At 46.7% G+C, this 17,059-nt stretch overlaps 1 protein-coding gene and 2 long non-coding RNA genes across 3 annotated transcripts in view; 1 reads left to right on the top strand and 2 right to left on the bottom strand.

The window, feature by feature from the left end:
* Positions 1–17,059, bottom strand: part of LOC307043453 — a 183,987-nt gene that overhangs the window by 136,070 nt on the left and 30,858 nt on the right. The gene's annotated exons all lie outside the window — the stretch shown is intronic.
* LOC307043445 (uncharacterized protein) lies at positions 5,293–8,772 on the top strand. Its single transcript, XM_079687901.1, has 2 exons — positions 5,293–5,740; positions 6,612–8,772. The coding sequence occupies exons 1-2, from the start codon at positions 5,570–5,572 to the stop codon at positions 7,671–7,673; spliced, it is 1,233 nt and encodes a 410-aa protein (XP_079544027.1). The 5' UTR covers positions 5,293–5,569; the 3' UTR covers positions 7,674–8,772.
* On the bottom strand, positions 10,129–15,972 carry LOC307043454. The gene is made up of 3 exons (XR_013809389.1): positions 15,886–15,972; positions 10,403–12,834; positions 10,129–10,181 (listed from the first exon to the last, which is right to left on the bottom strand). It is a non-coding gene; the product is annotated as an uncharacterized lncRNA (long non-coding RNA).

Below are 17,059 nucleotides of genomic sequence, written 5' to 3'. Positions count from 1 at the left end.
GAAGTCCTCAGTGTGGCTTGCCTGGAATTCCGGACCACCGTCGCTCGAGAGCTCCTCTGGTACGCCGAAGGTGGCGAAGAACGAACGGAGGTGTTGGACCAGGCCAGCTGAACCCACCAGGGCAGTACCCGCCGTAGAGCTCAGGACCTCTACCCAGCCCGAGAGCCGATCCACGACAAATAGGTAGTGGCTGCCCCCATAGTCGAAGAAGTCAGCAAACACCGCCTCGAATGGCGTGGATGGGGGTGAGGACGGCCGGGGGGGTGTAGCCGCCTGTGACGGAGCATTGCGGTTGCAGTCTGCACACCCGTCCCTGGTGGCCTGAATGTCCCCGGACATCCCGGGCCAGTAAACTATGGCTCGGGCATGCTGCCCCATCGCTGAGGTCCCCTGGTGAGCGGCATGGAGATGCCGAAGGACTCTCCCACGGAGGGATGTGGGGACCACGACGCGGTCCCGATAGAGCAAGACGCCGTCCTGTGCGTAGACGGACTCACAGACCGATGACAGACTCGCCAGGGCAGGGTCGTTAACGTCAATCCCACCATCCTGCTCGATGAGTTGGAGGAGGTGGCTGAGGCATTCGTCAGCCGCTGTCTCCCGTGCGAGGAGGGGTCAAGAGACGGCTCCGAGCTCCCGTGCGTCGTCGCGGATGGAGGTCATGAGTGCTGACTCCACGGCGTCAGGCCCGCTCAGCAGCCCCAGTGAGAGGCCGTTCGCTGAGCCCGAGGGGGAAGGATGCCTTGACGTGGCATCAGCGGCATAGTTGCTCTTGCCAGGCAGATGCACAATGTCGAAGCGCCATGGGAGGGTGTGCTGCTTGAGTCTAAACATACGCAAGTTTGTTATCTCATCCAGCGTACGGTCCCCAAAGATCTTCACCAATGGCTTATGGTCGGTGACCACGAAGAGGTTGTCGGACCCCTGCGTGAAGTACCGCGTCTGTTCCAGACCCCAGGCCACAGCTAGGGCCGATCCCTCGACGGCCGCATAGCGCTGCTCCGCAGGGGACAGGAAACGCGAACCCGCGAGGGTGATCCTCCATCCTCCTGGACAGCAGTCCGGTATGCCCGAGGCACAGTGACAATGTTGCTGGAGCAGGAAGTAGCCAATACCACGCATGGACCAGTCAGGGCGGAGGCAGGTACGCTTCTGCATGTCGTAGATCTCCACACCCTCGCGGATGGCCTCCATTATGGCTTGCTTGGACGTCTAGAAGGCCTCCTCCAGAACGGGGGACCATAGGAAAACACAGCGTGGGCTGAGGAACGGCTTAAATGGAGCCATTGTGTCACGCAGCTGGGCGTAGTTAGCCACCCTGACAAGGCCGAACCAACTCCTAATGTCCGTCGTGGAGCCTGGGGTGGGGAAGTCCCGGATGGCGTCCAAGTATTTAGGGAGCGGTTCGATGGTAGATTCCGACAACCTGAAGCCAGCGAAATCAACGCACCTCTCCGTGAACTGAAGCTTGTCCGGGTTCAACACGATGCCCGACCGGCCGACACGCACCAGTGTTGCTCCAGGTCGGTGTCATAGTGGATGGTTTCATCCACACAACGTTCCTTGCGTTCATAGTCCGAGAGGACGGCGTCAAACCGACGGTTGTAGCCATCCCCTGATGACAGGAAACCCTGTGGTGCCCTGGTGTAGCGCCAACGGCCGAAGGGTGTGATGAAGGTAGTGAGGTGGCGATCCGACTCACGCAGGGGGACACTGTGGTAGCCGTTCCAGGCGTCCGTGACGGTCTTCCAGGTGCCCTTTGGGACGTGGCGTGCAAGGTGGAACGGGGACCCAATGGCGAAGGTCTCACGTTGGCAGAACTTGTTGAGGGGGGAGAGTTCCACGGTCCTGCGGGGGGAACCGTCGTGCTTCCGAGTGACTACCAGACGATGGCACCACGCCACTGGCTCGCCATATGGCAAGCGTTCAATGACCCCAAGGGCTTTGTCCCGCAGGAGGTCATCGTGGAGCCTCCGCTGCCAGTGTAAAGGCAATGTAGCCGCGGTTTGGCATGCCTTAGGCGTAGCTGCGGGGTCCGCGTGCATCTCGATAGGTGGCCCCTCCATGCATGGTAGTGCCCGATGGGGGCAAGTATTGAATGTCGACGAGGCATATCTCCCGATTAGCCAACCTTTCATCCAGTTGTTGTTCTCTGGCGTACAAGGGAACGGCAGAGCTGCGGGGCGCGCCGGGGGGTCCGTGCGCTGAGGACATGAGCACTGGGCATCCTGGGGGTCACCTGGCCCCACGCAGCCGCCGTTGGTTGACCTCGTCGTATTGACGGACAAGGGCTGGTCTGGCGTGTCAGCCGTGTCCGGGCTACGCCTGTCCTTGGGCCCCCCTGCAACGTCGTCCAACGGGAAGTTCACGGGCAAGAGGTTGAGCAACGACTCGTAGGAGAGGTACATGGCCCGGATTGAGCTGCTCACGTATACCATGGAATGGCAGGATGTAACACGCCGCCCGCTGCAGGTCGTCGAGAGCCTAGCGAAGAACGCTCCCTCGATGGCTATAGGGGAGCGGTTGGCGGCCGACAGGCTGAGGCTGACGGGGCGCAGGTCGTCCCGCGCGAAACCGCAGGCCAGGAACTCCTCCTGAGACCAAAGGTCTGATTGCGCGCCAGTGTCCGCGACTACGGATATCCGAACTCCGTCGGCCGAGCCCCGGTTGCTAGTGCCATCTCTCAGCCCGACTGGCATGTCCATCGAGATGGTTATTAATGCTCGGGGGTGGTCTCTCAGCCTGGCTCGTCTCCATTCGCCCTTGGAGAAGATGTGATGCTCGAGTCTGATAGGTGCAGGCCTGTTGACATAGCCGTGCGACGTAGGGGCGAGGCGTCGGCGATGGCTCCCGTGACGTCGGCCAGGGCGGGCTCCTGCTTGCACCGACGAGACCTGGGAGACCAGCTCCGACCCCATTGCGGCCTGTTGACTGTCGGATGATGGCTGTTGACGCCTCTGTTGTCGGCGGGCCCTGTAGCAGCCGATGCACACCTGGTGAGGCTTAGGATTCCACCCGCGATGCCCCTCCGTGAAGACGTTAAAGACGCTCTAACATTCCGGGCACGAGGCACGTTTAGCCCCGTCCGCAGGGCTCGGGGCGGGGCTCGTCTGTGGAGTCGTCTTCAGGCGCCGGAATGACGACTTAGCTGATAGGGAGGACGACGGGAGAGCGTTAAGGGCCATCTCTTTCTTCTCGACGAGTGCAATTACGTCGTTAACTGGCCGAGTCATAAATACCATTGAGCAGAACATCACAGATAATGTGGTCGGTATAGTCCACGTCCTTACCACACTCGCATACCGCATTATATGCGCATGTCTCTGCTTTACCCCACACTCTGGCAGCGAATGCGCGGAATGTCTCGTCGCGTTCCTGGCGTAACTGAAGTAGCTCGGTGCACAGGACGCATGTAGCGACTGGGATGACAGCTAGGGAATGCATGACGGTGATTAGGTCTGGCAAGGGTCTGGCAAGGGTCCGGAAGCGGCGTCGGGGACGGCTTTCAACAGGCTGTCTCCAAGCACAGGCCCAGCGCACTGAAACAGCTGGAATGGGGCCTGGGCATTCCCTATGCCTGAGCCGGCGCGGAATACATTCCAACGGCAGATGAACACGTTCCATTCCTCTATCGACACGCCCACATCAACTTTGGGCCGATCGAGTCTCGGGCCGTGAGGGGCTGGGGCCTGGGCTGGCGCAGCCATGAAAGGCGCTGCGTGCTGGTGGCTAAATCCATGAATCGTCAATACAGCAATGACGAGTGCTTCAAACAAGTCTTCGGATTCGAACTCGCAGCCGGGGGCAGGGCATCCAACAACGACCATGGTGTCGTCATGAAGAAACACACTCCTCAATGTCAGTTTCGGTAGTTTATTGACAAGGATGACGACACCCTGAAACAGAGCAATGCTGACAAAGTACTACATCCATGCATGTCATCACCAACACAAAACAATTATACAACGACACAAAGTATAGACACACCAAACAATAGTGGAAACAATCCTACATGAATGAGTGGATGAACGTCTCAACTCGAGGCGGAGTGAAGGAACAATGTTCGAACTAAAATGGCCACTCGGCACTACCGGGTCAGAGCACGGCATATCCGGTCAGCGACAGCAGTGAGACGCTGCCCTCTAGTGGCCGGCGATAAACTCTTCAAATATTTATTTAAATGAATGAATCTTTCTCTTTTTAGTCAAGGAATTCAATGTATGATCGTTGGTCCTGCTTTTGTGTTCCGTTTTGGTGTAAAATGTAGCCTACATTTAAATAAATATATAATTATAGTAATGTGAAAGCCTTTTAGAAATGAATTGCACATAATAATTCCCATGGAGCTGTGAGCACTTACACATTTATGTGACGCTTTTCCACTCATCTTCCAGTTGTCGGTTTTCCTCTGTTGAAATGGACCAGCTGTGAAGGTGGGGGCGGGGCTTTTATACGCGAGTAGTGAAAACACTTCCGCGTAGTCTGCTCTCGTGTATCCTCCGGCCCAATCCCAAACCACTCCCTCGACCCTACCCCTCCGTGACGGAGTGAACTCCGTCTGTAGCCACACTCGCAGCTCAACGAGGCTCCCTCCTGTCAGATGGAGGGAGTAAATACAGCAGCAAGCTTTGGGACGGCCAACCCTCTCTCCGGCAGAAACAGGAAATGCCGTAACTGTATGTAACAACGGTTTCAAATCAGCATCTCTTAGACAAAAAGTTTAAATGAATAACTCAAATAAAACTCCAAACATCTTTCATTGTGTTTCAAAGCTCTTTTAGTTTTAAACCTGATGTTTATAAGCTTCTTAGTTTTTGCAACAGTCTGTAAATATACACAACTTTATAATAAATACCTTTTTCTAGACTAAACACAGGTATGATCCTAAGTTAAAAACATATGAGGTTATCATGAGGTTGTTAACATCGCAATTTATCAGTGGAACTACTTGTAAACAGCGTGTTTCCTGACGGACACACACAGCGTGACTCCGGTCAGGTAGAAACCGGTCTCAAGTCAGCACCGCTGCAGACTCGCTGTTTGAGGGCTTGATAGCCCACTCCCCCTCCACACGGCTCCACACTCGTTGCGTTTGAACAGCCCTCAATATGGCGGACCCTCCGTGTAAATGCGCAAAAGGAGGGGTAGGGTGTAGGGGTATGGTGTAGGCATAGACTGTATATATAAATGGACGTAGGGTCACCCATAAGATTCTGCAGAGTTGCAGAGAAGCCCTTAGTAGGCGGAGTCGGCCACTAACGGCTCGACAGTGACGTCGATTTTAACTCCATAGAGAGGCGAAGTCCCTCCCCTTCCGGGAGCCTCCATGGGACCCCGGAAGCGGAAAATTATACATTGAATTCAATGGAGAGAGAAAACGTATCTTTTGATCCCGTTTGAATTGTGCCACGAACTACACATATGATGTTTGTCAATTTAAAAGAACATTTTGCAAGTCAAAAAAATAAAAATGTGTCGTAAAACTGTGAAGTAACAATTTTTTTTGTGTTAAGCCGCTCAGTGAACTACATGTCTCTGGTCCCGCATAATACGCGTCACCAACACAAAGATGGCCGTCACGTTGGTACATTTCACCTCATTCTTTCAGAATGAGAATAAAAGTATAAAACGAGGTGAAAATCACTACAAGTCTGGGCACGTTGAGAGCTGTACATACACGAAAGGGGAGTTAGTCGGTTCTGTAAGAGCCAGCATGCGGGACCGGCTTTACAAGGTTTCGGTGAGTAACATGAGTGCAATGTTTAACGTTAATGTCAGTCAATAAGGAGGAGAATGAAAAAGAAGATGATGAACCACAGACCCGGCATATAATCACTGCAGTGTGCAGGGCTGTGTTAATTTATGTTACTGTTATCAATAGCATTAGTTGACTGAGAAAACCGTCAAGAAAAAAAGTTTAGCGATGTTACGAGTCGACTAGTATAATATGCCCATGGCTGTGATTGACAACCTGGACAGCCAGTCAGAAGCTAGAATGCCAACCTAGAGAGCCAATCAGAACCTAGAACGGGTGTACTGCATACGGGTGTGTATGCTGTGGATAACATTAGTGTTCACAAGAACAAGGTAAACTCCCGTGTTTTGTTTTAGTTGCTCTTCAGATTGAAGCGGCCAGTTTTATATCGACTATACTGTATGTGTGATCTCCTTTTACATCTCGTTGTGTCATTTGAGTTTATTTGCTGTGTGTAGATTCAAGGATTTTGGTTATCTTGTCAATTTGTTTGGTTATCTAGGCACAGCTGTGTGTGACTCCCTCTGGTAAACTGGTATGTGTTTTCCTAATATAGAGAGCATTGATTAATTAATAAACTACACACTGAGTCTAGATCCTGACCAAATCCTTTTTTTTTGTTGATCAAATGTTTTTCAAAAATGCAATACACATTTAAAAAATACAATGTACAATCACAACCAATACAACACAAATTAAAAAAAATACAGAAAAACAAACAATAACAACAATCAGACACATGGACAAAACTATGGGAAAATAAACCCTCCCACCCCCAGATCTGGACCATCCTTGTATTGCTCATTCAATCTATTATAGCATGTTAACAAACATGGTACTTACTTTATTTGTACAGATCTACATGGGAGACGATGGCGCGATGCAGAGCGCTGTCTGTGATTGTGCACGGGGGATGTACAAATGCAGCCACGCTGCAGCATTGGCAATATTTGCCATGTGGCAGATCAGCTCCACAGAAGTTGAGTGCCAGTGGAGGAAGCCTGGCACTTCAAAAGTAGTCCAGCCGGTGTCTCAACTCTACCAACAGCAAGAGGAGACATACAACCCACTGGCCAGAGACATCGCTACTGAGGATGTAGACTGGTTCAGGTCTGCACTGAGGGGCACACAGTGTGGCATGGCATGGCTTTTGTCACCTGAGCCAGGGCTGCAGCCTCAACATCAGGCCATTTTCACCGTGCCGGAGCTGGTGAAGGAGCATGGGGGTCGGGGGCTTGAGGCAATTCTTGCCTCAATGCGACTGAGCAGAGACCAGCAAGCTGCCATCCAGACAGCCACCGTAGGACAGCGGACAAATCCTCAGTGGCAGTTACAAAGGCAGGGCAGGTTGACAGCCAGCAATTTTGGTGCTGTGCTGAGGTCGGGACTTTCATCCACTCCATGCGCGTCCCTCATGAAGAGGGTGTTTGGGGGGTACAATTTAGACGGAGTCATGGCTGTCAACTGGGGAGTTGTAAACGAGGCCGAAGGGGTGAAGGCTTTTTTGCAGGCCTATCGGGTGACAGTGATCGACTCTGGTCTATTTGTGAGTGAGTCGGGTGTTTTGGGAGCATCACCTGATGGACTTGTGCAAACATCTGCCCTGCTGGAGGTGAAGTGTCCACACAGCCAGAGGAACATGACCATCGCAGAGGCAGTCCAGTTACCATCCTTCTGTCTCCGTGAGGAGGGTGGGTCATACATTCTCAAGAAGAATCACCCATACTGGCATCAGGTCCAAGGGCAGCTGCACATCACAGACCGGAGTCTCTGCTACTTTGTTGTGTGGACCACGAAGGAGGCGATCATCATCCCCATCCCCAAAGACCCTGCATGGCATGGAAATCTCCTCCTCCTGGAGAACTTCTACACTCAGCATATGCTCCCTGTGTTGGCCAGTAGGGAGGAGGACATGTAAATAAACACACACACACACACACACACACACACACACACACACACACACACACACACACACACACACACACACACACACACACACACACACACACACACACACACACGATATTTAACTAATAAACAATAAATCCCATGTTGTTGGAAAAGTAATAATTCTGCATGTATACGTTTTTGTTCAAATATCGCAAGTGTTATCGTGTTATGTGTTCCTGATATCGTGCAGCCCTAATATTAAGGCCTTATTGTCACATGCACAATAACTACATTGCAGTTTTGGGCAATGAACATGTTAAGTCTCAGGCCCCTCTAAAATAAATGATATTTAAGACATATAAATAAAGAATTACTTTTACTGACCTACTACATAACTGTATTACATGGTTATATAAATAGTTTGAATGATTCATGACTGACAGAAGCTTGTTTTTACTCTGACCTGTTATACTCATATCTATTAATGTCTTTGTAACTTCAGTAAACCTCAACAATTCCCCTTCTGGTTTCATGCATCACAGTTCAGTAAACTGAGTAAAATATGAACTAGTGTAATCATTATAATAACTTAGGATTGTAACTCTTTAAAAAAGGTGTAGGTGGCTCTTAAAAGAGCCGTTGTGTGACTTTGGGCTGGTCTCAGCAGTTTAAGCCCTCTCCGTGGATGCAGCGGGCCAGCTGGATGCTCCCCCCGGGGATCGCAGGCTGAAAGGTTTGGGAACCCCTGGCTTAGTCAACGGTGAGGGTGCTGGCTACTTCCTTTATCAGGGGATTTTGCAGGTTCACCAAGGCACAGCAAAGCTGTACCAGCACATTTGCAGTGTTCCTGAGGTGGCAAGGGATCAGGTCCAGAATCCTGAACTCCTTTATTCTGGCATTTGCCCTCTCCACATGGATCCTGTTCTTGGCTATTTCCCTGGTAGCTCTCACTTCACTCTCTGTGAACTTACCCTTGTTCAGGAAAGGGGGAATGTTCACAATCACACCCGCAGGCACAATATCTGAAATTAAAAAGCCCTTGTCTGCCAGGATAAGGTCGCCAGCCACTAAATGTTCCAGAATGCCTGAATGCTGCATAATGGCCTTATCAGACACAGAGCCCGGGAAGAGTTGGCAGCAGAAGTTGATGACTCCATTTGGGGCCACAGAGATGAGCACTTTGAAGGAGTGCATCCCTCTGTAGGAGTACGTCAGTTTGGCTTGGTCCATCTGACTTGGGGCGGCCACGTGGATGTCGGTGCAATCTACAATCATTCTGCAGTTGAAGGCAGAGGACTGGAAAGCAGCAGGCATGCTGTTTTGGTTTTTTTGCCTACTGGGCACAGTGGACATCATTTTTTCGAACAGCAACCTGTGGAGCAGATGGACCATGGTGTTCACCACATTACCCACTGTTGCGGTACTGCAGTGGAACAGCTGTGCAAGGTGCAGGTGAGGATAATTCTGCCGGATCTTCATCATGGCCATGAAAACCTGGTCTGCCAGCAGGATGCCCTCCACTTTCCATCCAGCGTAATACACAATGGAGCCCTCAAAGTGCTCCACCAACCCCGCCACCCTTTTAAACATGGCCTGGTCAGGAAGCCCTGTTTCCATACGGATGACATCATCAGGTAAGCCTGCTGCTGAATATTTGGCCATTCGCATCCAAGTATCCCCTGCCAGGTCTGCGGAACAACTGGACTGCACACTGGAGGGTCCAGGTTCGGTGTCTGCGGACTGCACGCTGGAGAATTCGGGGTCAGTTTCTGCAGACTCAGGCCCTTTGCTGTAGCTGTGGTCGCTGGACTGATTAACCGCTAAGCTCCCTTTCTCTTTGGTCCACTCAAATACAGTTGGCCCTTTCTCTTTTCCATGAGGAAAATGGCAGCTGCATATTCTGCTTTTCTCATCTGGCTCCCTGTCTGCTCGTCTACAATGAGAAAATTATATAATTCATTACTAACAATCATTTAAACCTGCCAAATAGCCCCCCTACCCATAGTTTAAACAGTCTGCACTCTTTTATTTATCTTGTGAAGCACTTGTAACATTCAGCTTGTGTGTGTTTTAGTTGTCTTTATTTCCAGGTAGAAGAGGACCAAGAGTGAGGAAGTGAGACAGAGCTCTTAAAAGGCCAAACAGTGTGTTTGGCCTTTTAAGTGTGACACATATGTAGTGATAAATGCTTCACCTGACCACTGTTCCTAAATAAAAAAAGTTTTCTGCATCGTCAGTCATTTTTTCCAAATAATTACCAATATTTCACAAATTCTTCATGTCAACTTAAGAGCACAGCTGTATGTTGACTGTCAACTTTGCTTGGTTCATCTTACTGGGGGGGCAGCTACATGGATGTCGGTGTAGTCCACAATCATTTTGCAGTTGAAGGCAGAATGAATGTATTATTGACTCAGAATGAAGCACAACTTCATGTCATACAATACATTTACTTTATTTGTAATTGTGTAAAAAAATAAAGCATTGATTAGCAAGCAGGACCTGCAGGAACAGAGAACGGTGATGGATGGAGCTGGGAAGAGAGAAGAATAAAGAAAACAGATCAACTTTATTATCGGATATTAAAAATTCAATTTTCAAATCAAGTTGCCGCTCCTACAGTTTTCTAGTGTGTAAAGATTATTTCACATGACCTAAGCAAAATATCACACTCAATACATGTGTGTCTCTGGGGGGTGCATTGTGCCTTTGATATATATAAATAATATACCATAACCAAATACTATTACGTACAGTGGAAATCAGGTTGCCAGAGCAGGTCAGTGTGCATGTTCCTCAGGGTCTCAGCAGTTACAGGTGAGGTAAAGGAAATAAAAGAGAAAAAGGTCAGTAACAACACTTTAAAGTAACAACACTGAATAATTATCTCTTTTAATAATTTTCTCTCAGTAATCACTCAACTACTGTCTTTCCAACAAACAGATTGACTCACCCTCACTGTTATCACAATGACACATGTCCAGAAGAATGTCATGCAAAGCTCCCTGCCTGCCTGCCTTCCTTCGACTCTCCCTGAACTGCTTTCTTAGCACCCGGTGGAGGGCGCAGTAGGCTACTCTTCAAATGTTTCACAAAATACTTACCATGATGACTACTCTTACTGTTTAACATTTTGGTGTACTTCATGTAATAAAATAATAACTTCATGGTAAGGCTACTAAAAATGACAAGGCTAAGTAATGTAATGCTAACTAACGTGCTCGCTACTCGTCGCTACTAGCTAGGTAGCTAACTTGACTATGTTCCATGCACAACATGTATATTACCTATGATATTACCTGATATGTCTGATCCAGCGAGTCCTGGTCCTTTCATCAGACGGGAAGCGATAGAAAGAGCAAGTGGTATGATCACTTTTGTGATTACAACATGTTACAAAGCACACGGGCATCTTGTAAAAGTGAATTTATTGGAGCAATCTCTTATATTTATTGGAGGGAATAAATCAGTTATGAAATCTTCTTATTCGCTTTAATTACGAGTCGCAACCACTTGGAGCATTATCGCCTGTGACATCACATACGCGACCCAGAATGGGATTTGGGATTTGTAGTCTTTGTAGTCGCGTATTTTTCATAGTCTTATATTTCAACAGTTTTACGACAAAATGTGACTTTTTTTACATGGAAATGATTGTTTAAGATTGACAAACATCATATGTGTAGTTCGTGGAACAATTCAAACGGGATCAAAAGATACGTTTTCTCTCTCCATTGAATTCAATGTATAATTTTTCGCTTCCGGGGTCCCATGGACCGGAAGTAGATGGGCGTGACTTCGCCTCTCTATAGACTGTATATATAAATGTTTATTTTTTCATGTTCATGTTTTTCATAGAAAACGCAAATTCATGTTTTTTTGTCATGAGAATTGTCTCACTACTATCTACTATCACTACTACTATTACTATTACTACTACTATTTTTTATTGGTTAAGTGGTCCTAGGTATGAAAAAGTTTGAGAAACACTGCGCTAGTGAATTGTCAAAGGGGGAGCCTCGTTGCGTGGAAATTATACAGATGGCTAGTCCGCCCCTGAAAATGTCTATGCAAACGTTATTATTAATAATAATTAAAAAAGAAACAAATATTAAAAACAATTATCAATTTTTTTTAATTATTTTTGTATTTTGTATTTTCCATTTTTATTTTGTAATCATCTCGTGACCCCCACTCGGGGTCTCGCGACCCCCCCACTTTGGGAACCCCTGATCTAGAGAATTCGAACAGCACTTATCATCGCAACCACTGAGGGACTCAATGTAAATACTGCATGGTTTAGCGATACTTGTAGTGACTGTTTTAAATGTTTTACCATTAACATGACATGACACAAAAAAATGCAATTGCTCCCTTTTTATTTATAAAGACCAACAAGTAATTTCATCTTTCTGCCTCGTGAAGTGTGGAGCTCCAGGTTGTTGAGGTAGAAGAACCTGATGCTGCAGGTGATGGACATCAAGCGGTCCAAAGCTGGAGCAGGAAGCCTGATGTTGGTCAAGTCTGGATGTTTCACACAAGCGTCTCCCATTCGTAGCACATCTTCGACACATGGAGGCAGCATTTTGAAACTGCATGCCTTTCAAAATCTTCCCACAAAGGTGCAGAAAAGCCTCAGCCTGCAGAGGATCTCGAGGCTGTGGATCTGTATGAGGCCACAGCGTGGGACTCTCTGGATCAGTGTCCTCAGTCAAAGAGCCAAACCCAATGCTTCCGAAAAATGTGGGTCCTATCAGAAACAGTAACTCTGCCAGGCTGGGACATCAGAAAGGCCACTTCGTCATCCAAGGAAGGAAACCCAATGTTTGAAATGTCAGGGTGCTTCCTCTTATGAACGTCTGCCTTGTCCAACACAGCAGATGGAAGCAGTGGAACTTCATGAGGCAACAGGTCTGGGCGTTTTGGATCTGTGTCATCATCCAGAGAAAGGTGCTGCATGCCTTTCAGAATTTTCAGAGACGAGCGCCCTGTCAGTCTCAGCATGTGGAGGACTTGGAGGCAGTCGGACATCCCAAGTCCTTACACTAGAGGCTGGATCATCAAACCGGCCACTTCATTATCCAGAGAAGGAAACCCAATGTTCTTTAGTTCTGGATACCTCTTCTTATCAGTGTCTCCTCTGTCATGCACAGATGGAGGACTGGACTGGATTACAGGACATAAGCCTAAGAAAAGATACATTTTTGTTAGTTAATATGTTTAGTAATAATGGTTTAATTTGCTCACATAGTCATGCATATCATGTTGTGTTTTAACCTGTTAAGCCGAGAGACCCCGGTACCGGGGCACTGCCGCAACATCTTGCAGGAAACAGTGTCTGAGGGCATGTTTATTTAATAAACTATGAATGTTTTATATCCATGTAACGGGAAGAAACTCATCTAACTGATCATTTTAATAAAAAATAAATAAAAAAAACACAATGCTAAAGCTGAGCCTCTGAATTAGCAGCGAGCGAAAAATGCTAACAGATGACTGTACTGAAATACACTCACAAAACCTTATTATTTATCTTTGCTGCACATCCAACCCATCGTTTCACATCGTGAGGTGACACAGAATTGAAGGGTACCCTCATTATCACTCAATTATACGAACTTGCGGAGATAATAACAAGAACAGACATCAAAACATATTGCGTTATGTAGCTAAAAACACTAACATGGCTCACCTGTGTCACTGCGGTCAAGCCAGCCTCCACTCGGGAAAACCTAGTCAAGCCATATTGCGGTGCGCGAATATCCTATGCATTACGGTAGAGTCCTGGAAACACTGCCTCATATATGAGCTATCATCCCTCTGTATTTAGATGAGAATAAAACAAAAACTGTCCAGTATCAAAGACTCATCTCACTCCAGGGTGATAGCAGGAAACCCCACCTAATCACTCAGAAAAAATCAGGACATTCTGATGTAGAGTTTCAAAATAAAAGACCTTTGAAATCTCTATTGTATGAGCTATCATCCCTGTTTTTAGATGAGAATAAAACAAAAACTGTCCAGTATCAAAGACTCATCTCACTCCAGGGTGATAGCAGGACACCCCACCTAGTCACTCAGAAAAAATCAGGACATTCTGATGTACAGTTTCAAAATAAAAGACCTTTGAAGTCTCATATATGAGCTATCATCCCTCTGTGTTTAGATGAGAATAAAACAAAAACTGTCCAGTATCAAACACTCATTTCACTCCAGGGTGATAGCAGGACACCCCATCTAGTCACTCAGGGAGAATCAGGACAATCTGATGTAGAGTTTCAAAATAAAATACCTTTGAAGTCTCATATATGAGCTATCATCCCTCTGTTTTTAGATGAGAATAAAACAAAAACTGTACAGTATCAAAGAATCATCTCACTCCAGGGTGATAGCAGGACACCCCATCTAGTCACTCAGAAAAAATCATGACATCCTGATGAAGAGTTTCAAAATAAAATACATTTGAAATCTCATATATGAGCTATCATCCCTCCGTTTTTAGATGAGAATAAAACAAAAACTGTCCAGTATCAAAGACTCATTTCACTCCAGGGTGATAGCAGGGGCGCCGCCAGGGATTTTGGGCCCCATGAAAATATATCACATTGGGCCCCACCACCACAGGCCACTTTGTTTATAAATTACCTCGAGGACCGTACCAAATGGTCTAGCGGTCCGTATACGGCCCGGGGGCCGGAGGTTCCCCACCCCTGCTTTAATATAATAACATTAGTATTAATATCATAACCAAAATGTTGGTGATTAACATTTTGTTTACCTAATACAGACTGATCACTCAATGCTTCAAACTGTCCATCATCCTAAATAGACTAAAAGCAATGTTTTGTTTTATATAGATCAGCGGTTTTCAAAGTGTGAGGCGCGCCTCCCCTGGGGGGGCGCCTCACACTTTGAGCCTGACAGCTTCAGGGGAGGTGCAGCGTGAGACACAAAAGAACGAGAAAAAGACGAGTAAAGTGACACTTGCCCACTTGTGGCTGTCTGTGGAGACCGAGTTCCCCCACCTCGCCAAAAAGGCTGTAAAAGTGCTCATTCCCTTCACCTACCTGTGTGAGTGCAGGTTTTCCGCATTGACTTTGATCAAAAGCAAGTACCGGTAAAGGCTGCAGCCAGAGTATGATCTGCGTTTATTCCTGTGTCCATCAAAGACGCAGACTCATTGTTCCCACTAAAGTAGGGGTGAGTGTAATAAGGAGGCAAAGTTGACGTTCAGTGTGTTGCCGGAGAATATAAGGATTTATCCACCATGTTGAAAATGTTAAAAAAAATATGTCTTGAGAACACGGCGTGCGGAAATATACGGGTCGTGCTGCAGCTAGATGTGCCTGTCCTCTGTAAGCAGGTGTCGGCGACTGACATGCAAGGAAGAACGGCTGTCCACAGGCTGTTCCAACTTTAACAACTGTATTAACTTCCAGGGTAGTGAATTGAACATGCAATTGTAATTGGGTGTGTGGTATGTTTTCATGCACGGACACGCATGTTCCACAACACACAAACTGAACAACACACAATTTTCCGATCGCTACCAGTGTCCTTGCGATCTTGTTATAATAACAAGTGCACGTTACTGATGCAATATGGTTGAGACCATTCGGGCTTATTCTAGAGGGGTGCAAGGAATAGTCCAAGTAGTGGGGGAGTTTTATACAATATGTTTAAAACATAAAAATAAAAAGGTTTAAAAAAGTTATTGTTTAATGTTTTAAGGAGGTGACGCTACTCAAATCGGTGCAGTCAGCACGATAGATTCAAACACACACACACAGAGACGAGACAAGAGGAGAGAAAAAAATAATTTCAAATGGCGGAAGGTAGACAGCGAAAACAGAGCATTTAATTACATTTTCTCTTACTGGACCTCTTTGAAATGCAATTGAATACCCCTGCATTATAGCAACAACAACAATAATAATAATAATAATAATAATAATAATAATAATAATAATAATAATAATAATAATAATAATAATAATAATAATAATAAAAGCAATAATAATTGGGAGGGGGGGCGCGGCTGTTCTTATGTTCTCTGAGGGGAGGCTCACCTACCCACACTTTGAAAACCCCTGATATAGATCATATGTGGGAAAATACTGTGTTTGAAATGTATAATTTAAATTAGATGTTAGCTTTTTGTTATATATGTATATTTTGTATTCCAGTTTCCCTTCAGATATGTTAAGTGGCATGTCATTCAACACAATGCTGCTCACCTCCTTCAGTTGGGAGAAAAGCTGGTTCAGGTTCAGCCTTATGGGGGGAAAGGGCTGCTGAGCCTAGAGATGGATCTGTTGGTCCTGGCACCAGGGGGAGGGACAACTGATTTAGTATGAATAGGCGCTAAAAATGTGCCTGCATTTATTAAAGGTAGGTAGGTAAGAATGGAGAAACCAGCTTGAGTGCGCTAGAATTTGAAAATACACAACCGAAAAAAATCTGCCCCTTCCTTCAGAGTTCCTTACAGAGCCCCTCCTACAACACACACGAACGCGCACATGACCAATGAGGGCACGAGATAAGTTTGTGCAAAGATGGAAGGCTGACAGGCAGGTAGGCCATCCAGTCATTTTAGTTGGGCCGGCTCAGATGATTGGTTGTGCTTTTTACAGCGCCACGGCTTCCACAGATTACATTTTTGTATGTATTTATTGTCAAAGCATTTAATATATTCATTGCTATCGGGATGTTAAGAGCATTCCATGGAATATAACAAAAAGGGTTTCTGAAGTGAACTACCTACCATACCTTTAAATGTCAGCTAAAAGAAATGAAAGACCTCTGAATTTTGATATTAACAGTACTTAATGTCAGCTTAGTAAACAAAAAAACATTAGCTAACAGACTAATTTCCACCACTCATGGACCACACCCACCTTTTCTTGTGAAAAACTGGGTGACATACTGTCGCCCTTTAGTCCCTCTCTCTTGTCTTCCTCTCCTTTCTCTTCTTTTCTTAAGGCCTGTCTACACTACAGGCATCAAAAAATCTTGAAGCTGGGCGTGTCTGAAGCTTGGCAATTTTTTGCGAGCAACGCGACCAACAACCAATCAGATGAATCTCCCGCCCCCGACATACAAAGCAATAGCAATGTTAAAACGAAGTAAACTGGATATAAACTCTCCAAACAGTCGAAAAACCTACCAGTTTCACCCAGTGTCTCTGCCACCTCCCTCCATGCCTGGTTCCTCCGGTTTTTATCCCGGTAAATAGTTCTGGTCGTAAAGAACCGGGTGATTTGCTACCGTAATATCTCGTTTGGAATATGAGGAAATGAACTGCGGTCTGGCTCTCCCAGCTTGCACGCGATTTGATTGGCTAGCACTTGCACTGGCGGGATTTGCATAAACGGTATTTGCATAAACGGTATTTGCATAAACGGTATTTGA

This window comes from Notothenia rossii, assembly GCF_949606895.1.
Source record: "Notothenia rossii genome assembly, chromosome: 6".
Classification (NCBI taxonomy): domain Eukaryota; kingdom Metazoa; phylum Chordata; class Actinopteri; order Perciformes; family Nototheniidae; genus Notothenia; species Notothenia rossii.
Note: the sequence above shows the minus strand (reverse complement) of the source record. Positions and strands in the feature narration are given on the sequence as shown.

Bases quoted from the DNA above. Each gene is read 5' to 3' on its own strand.
- LOC307043445 (XM_079687901.1), top strand. From the start codon at position 5,570: ATGGCCGTCACGTTGGTACATTTCACCTCATTCTTTCAGAATGAGAAT. The intron at 5,741-6,611 runs GTGAGTAACATG...TTATTTGTACAG, and splicing joins ACCGGCTTTACAAGGTTTCG to ATCTACATGGGAGACGATGG.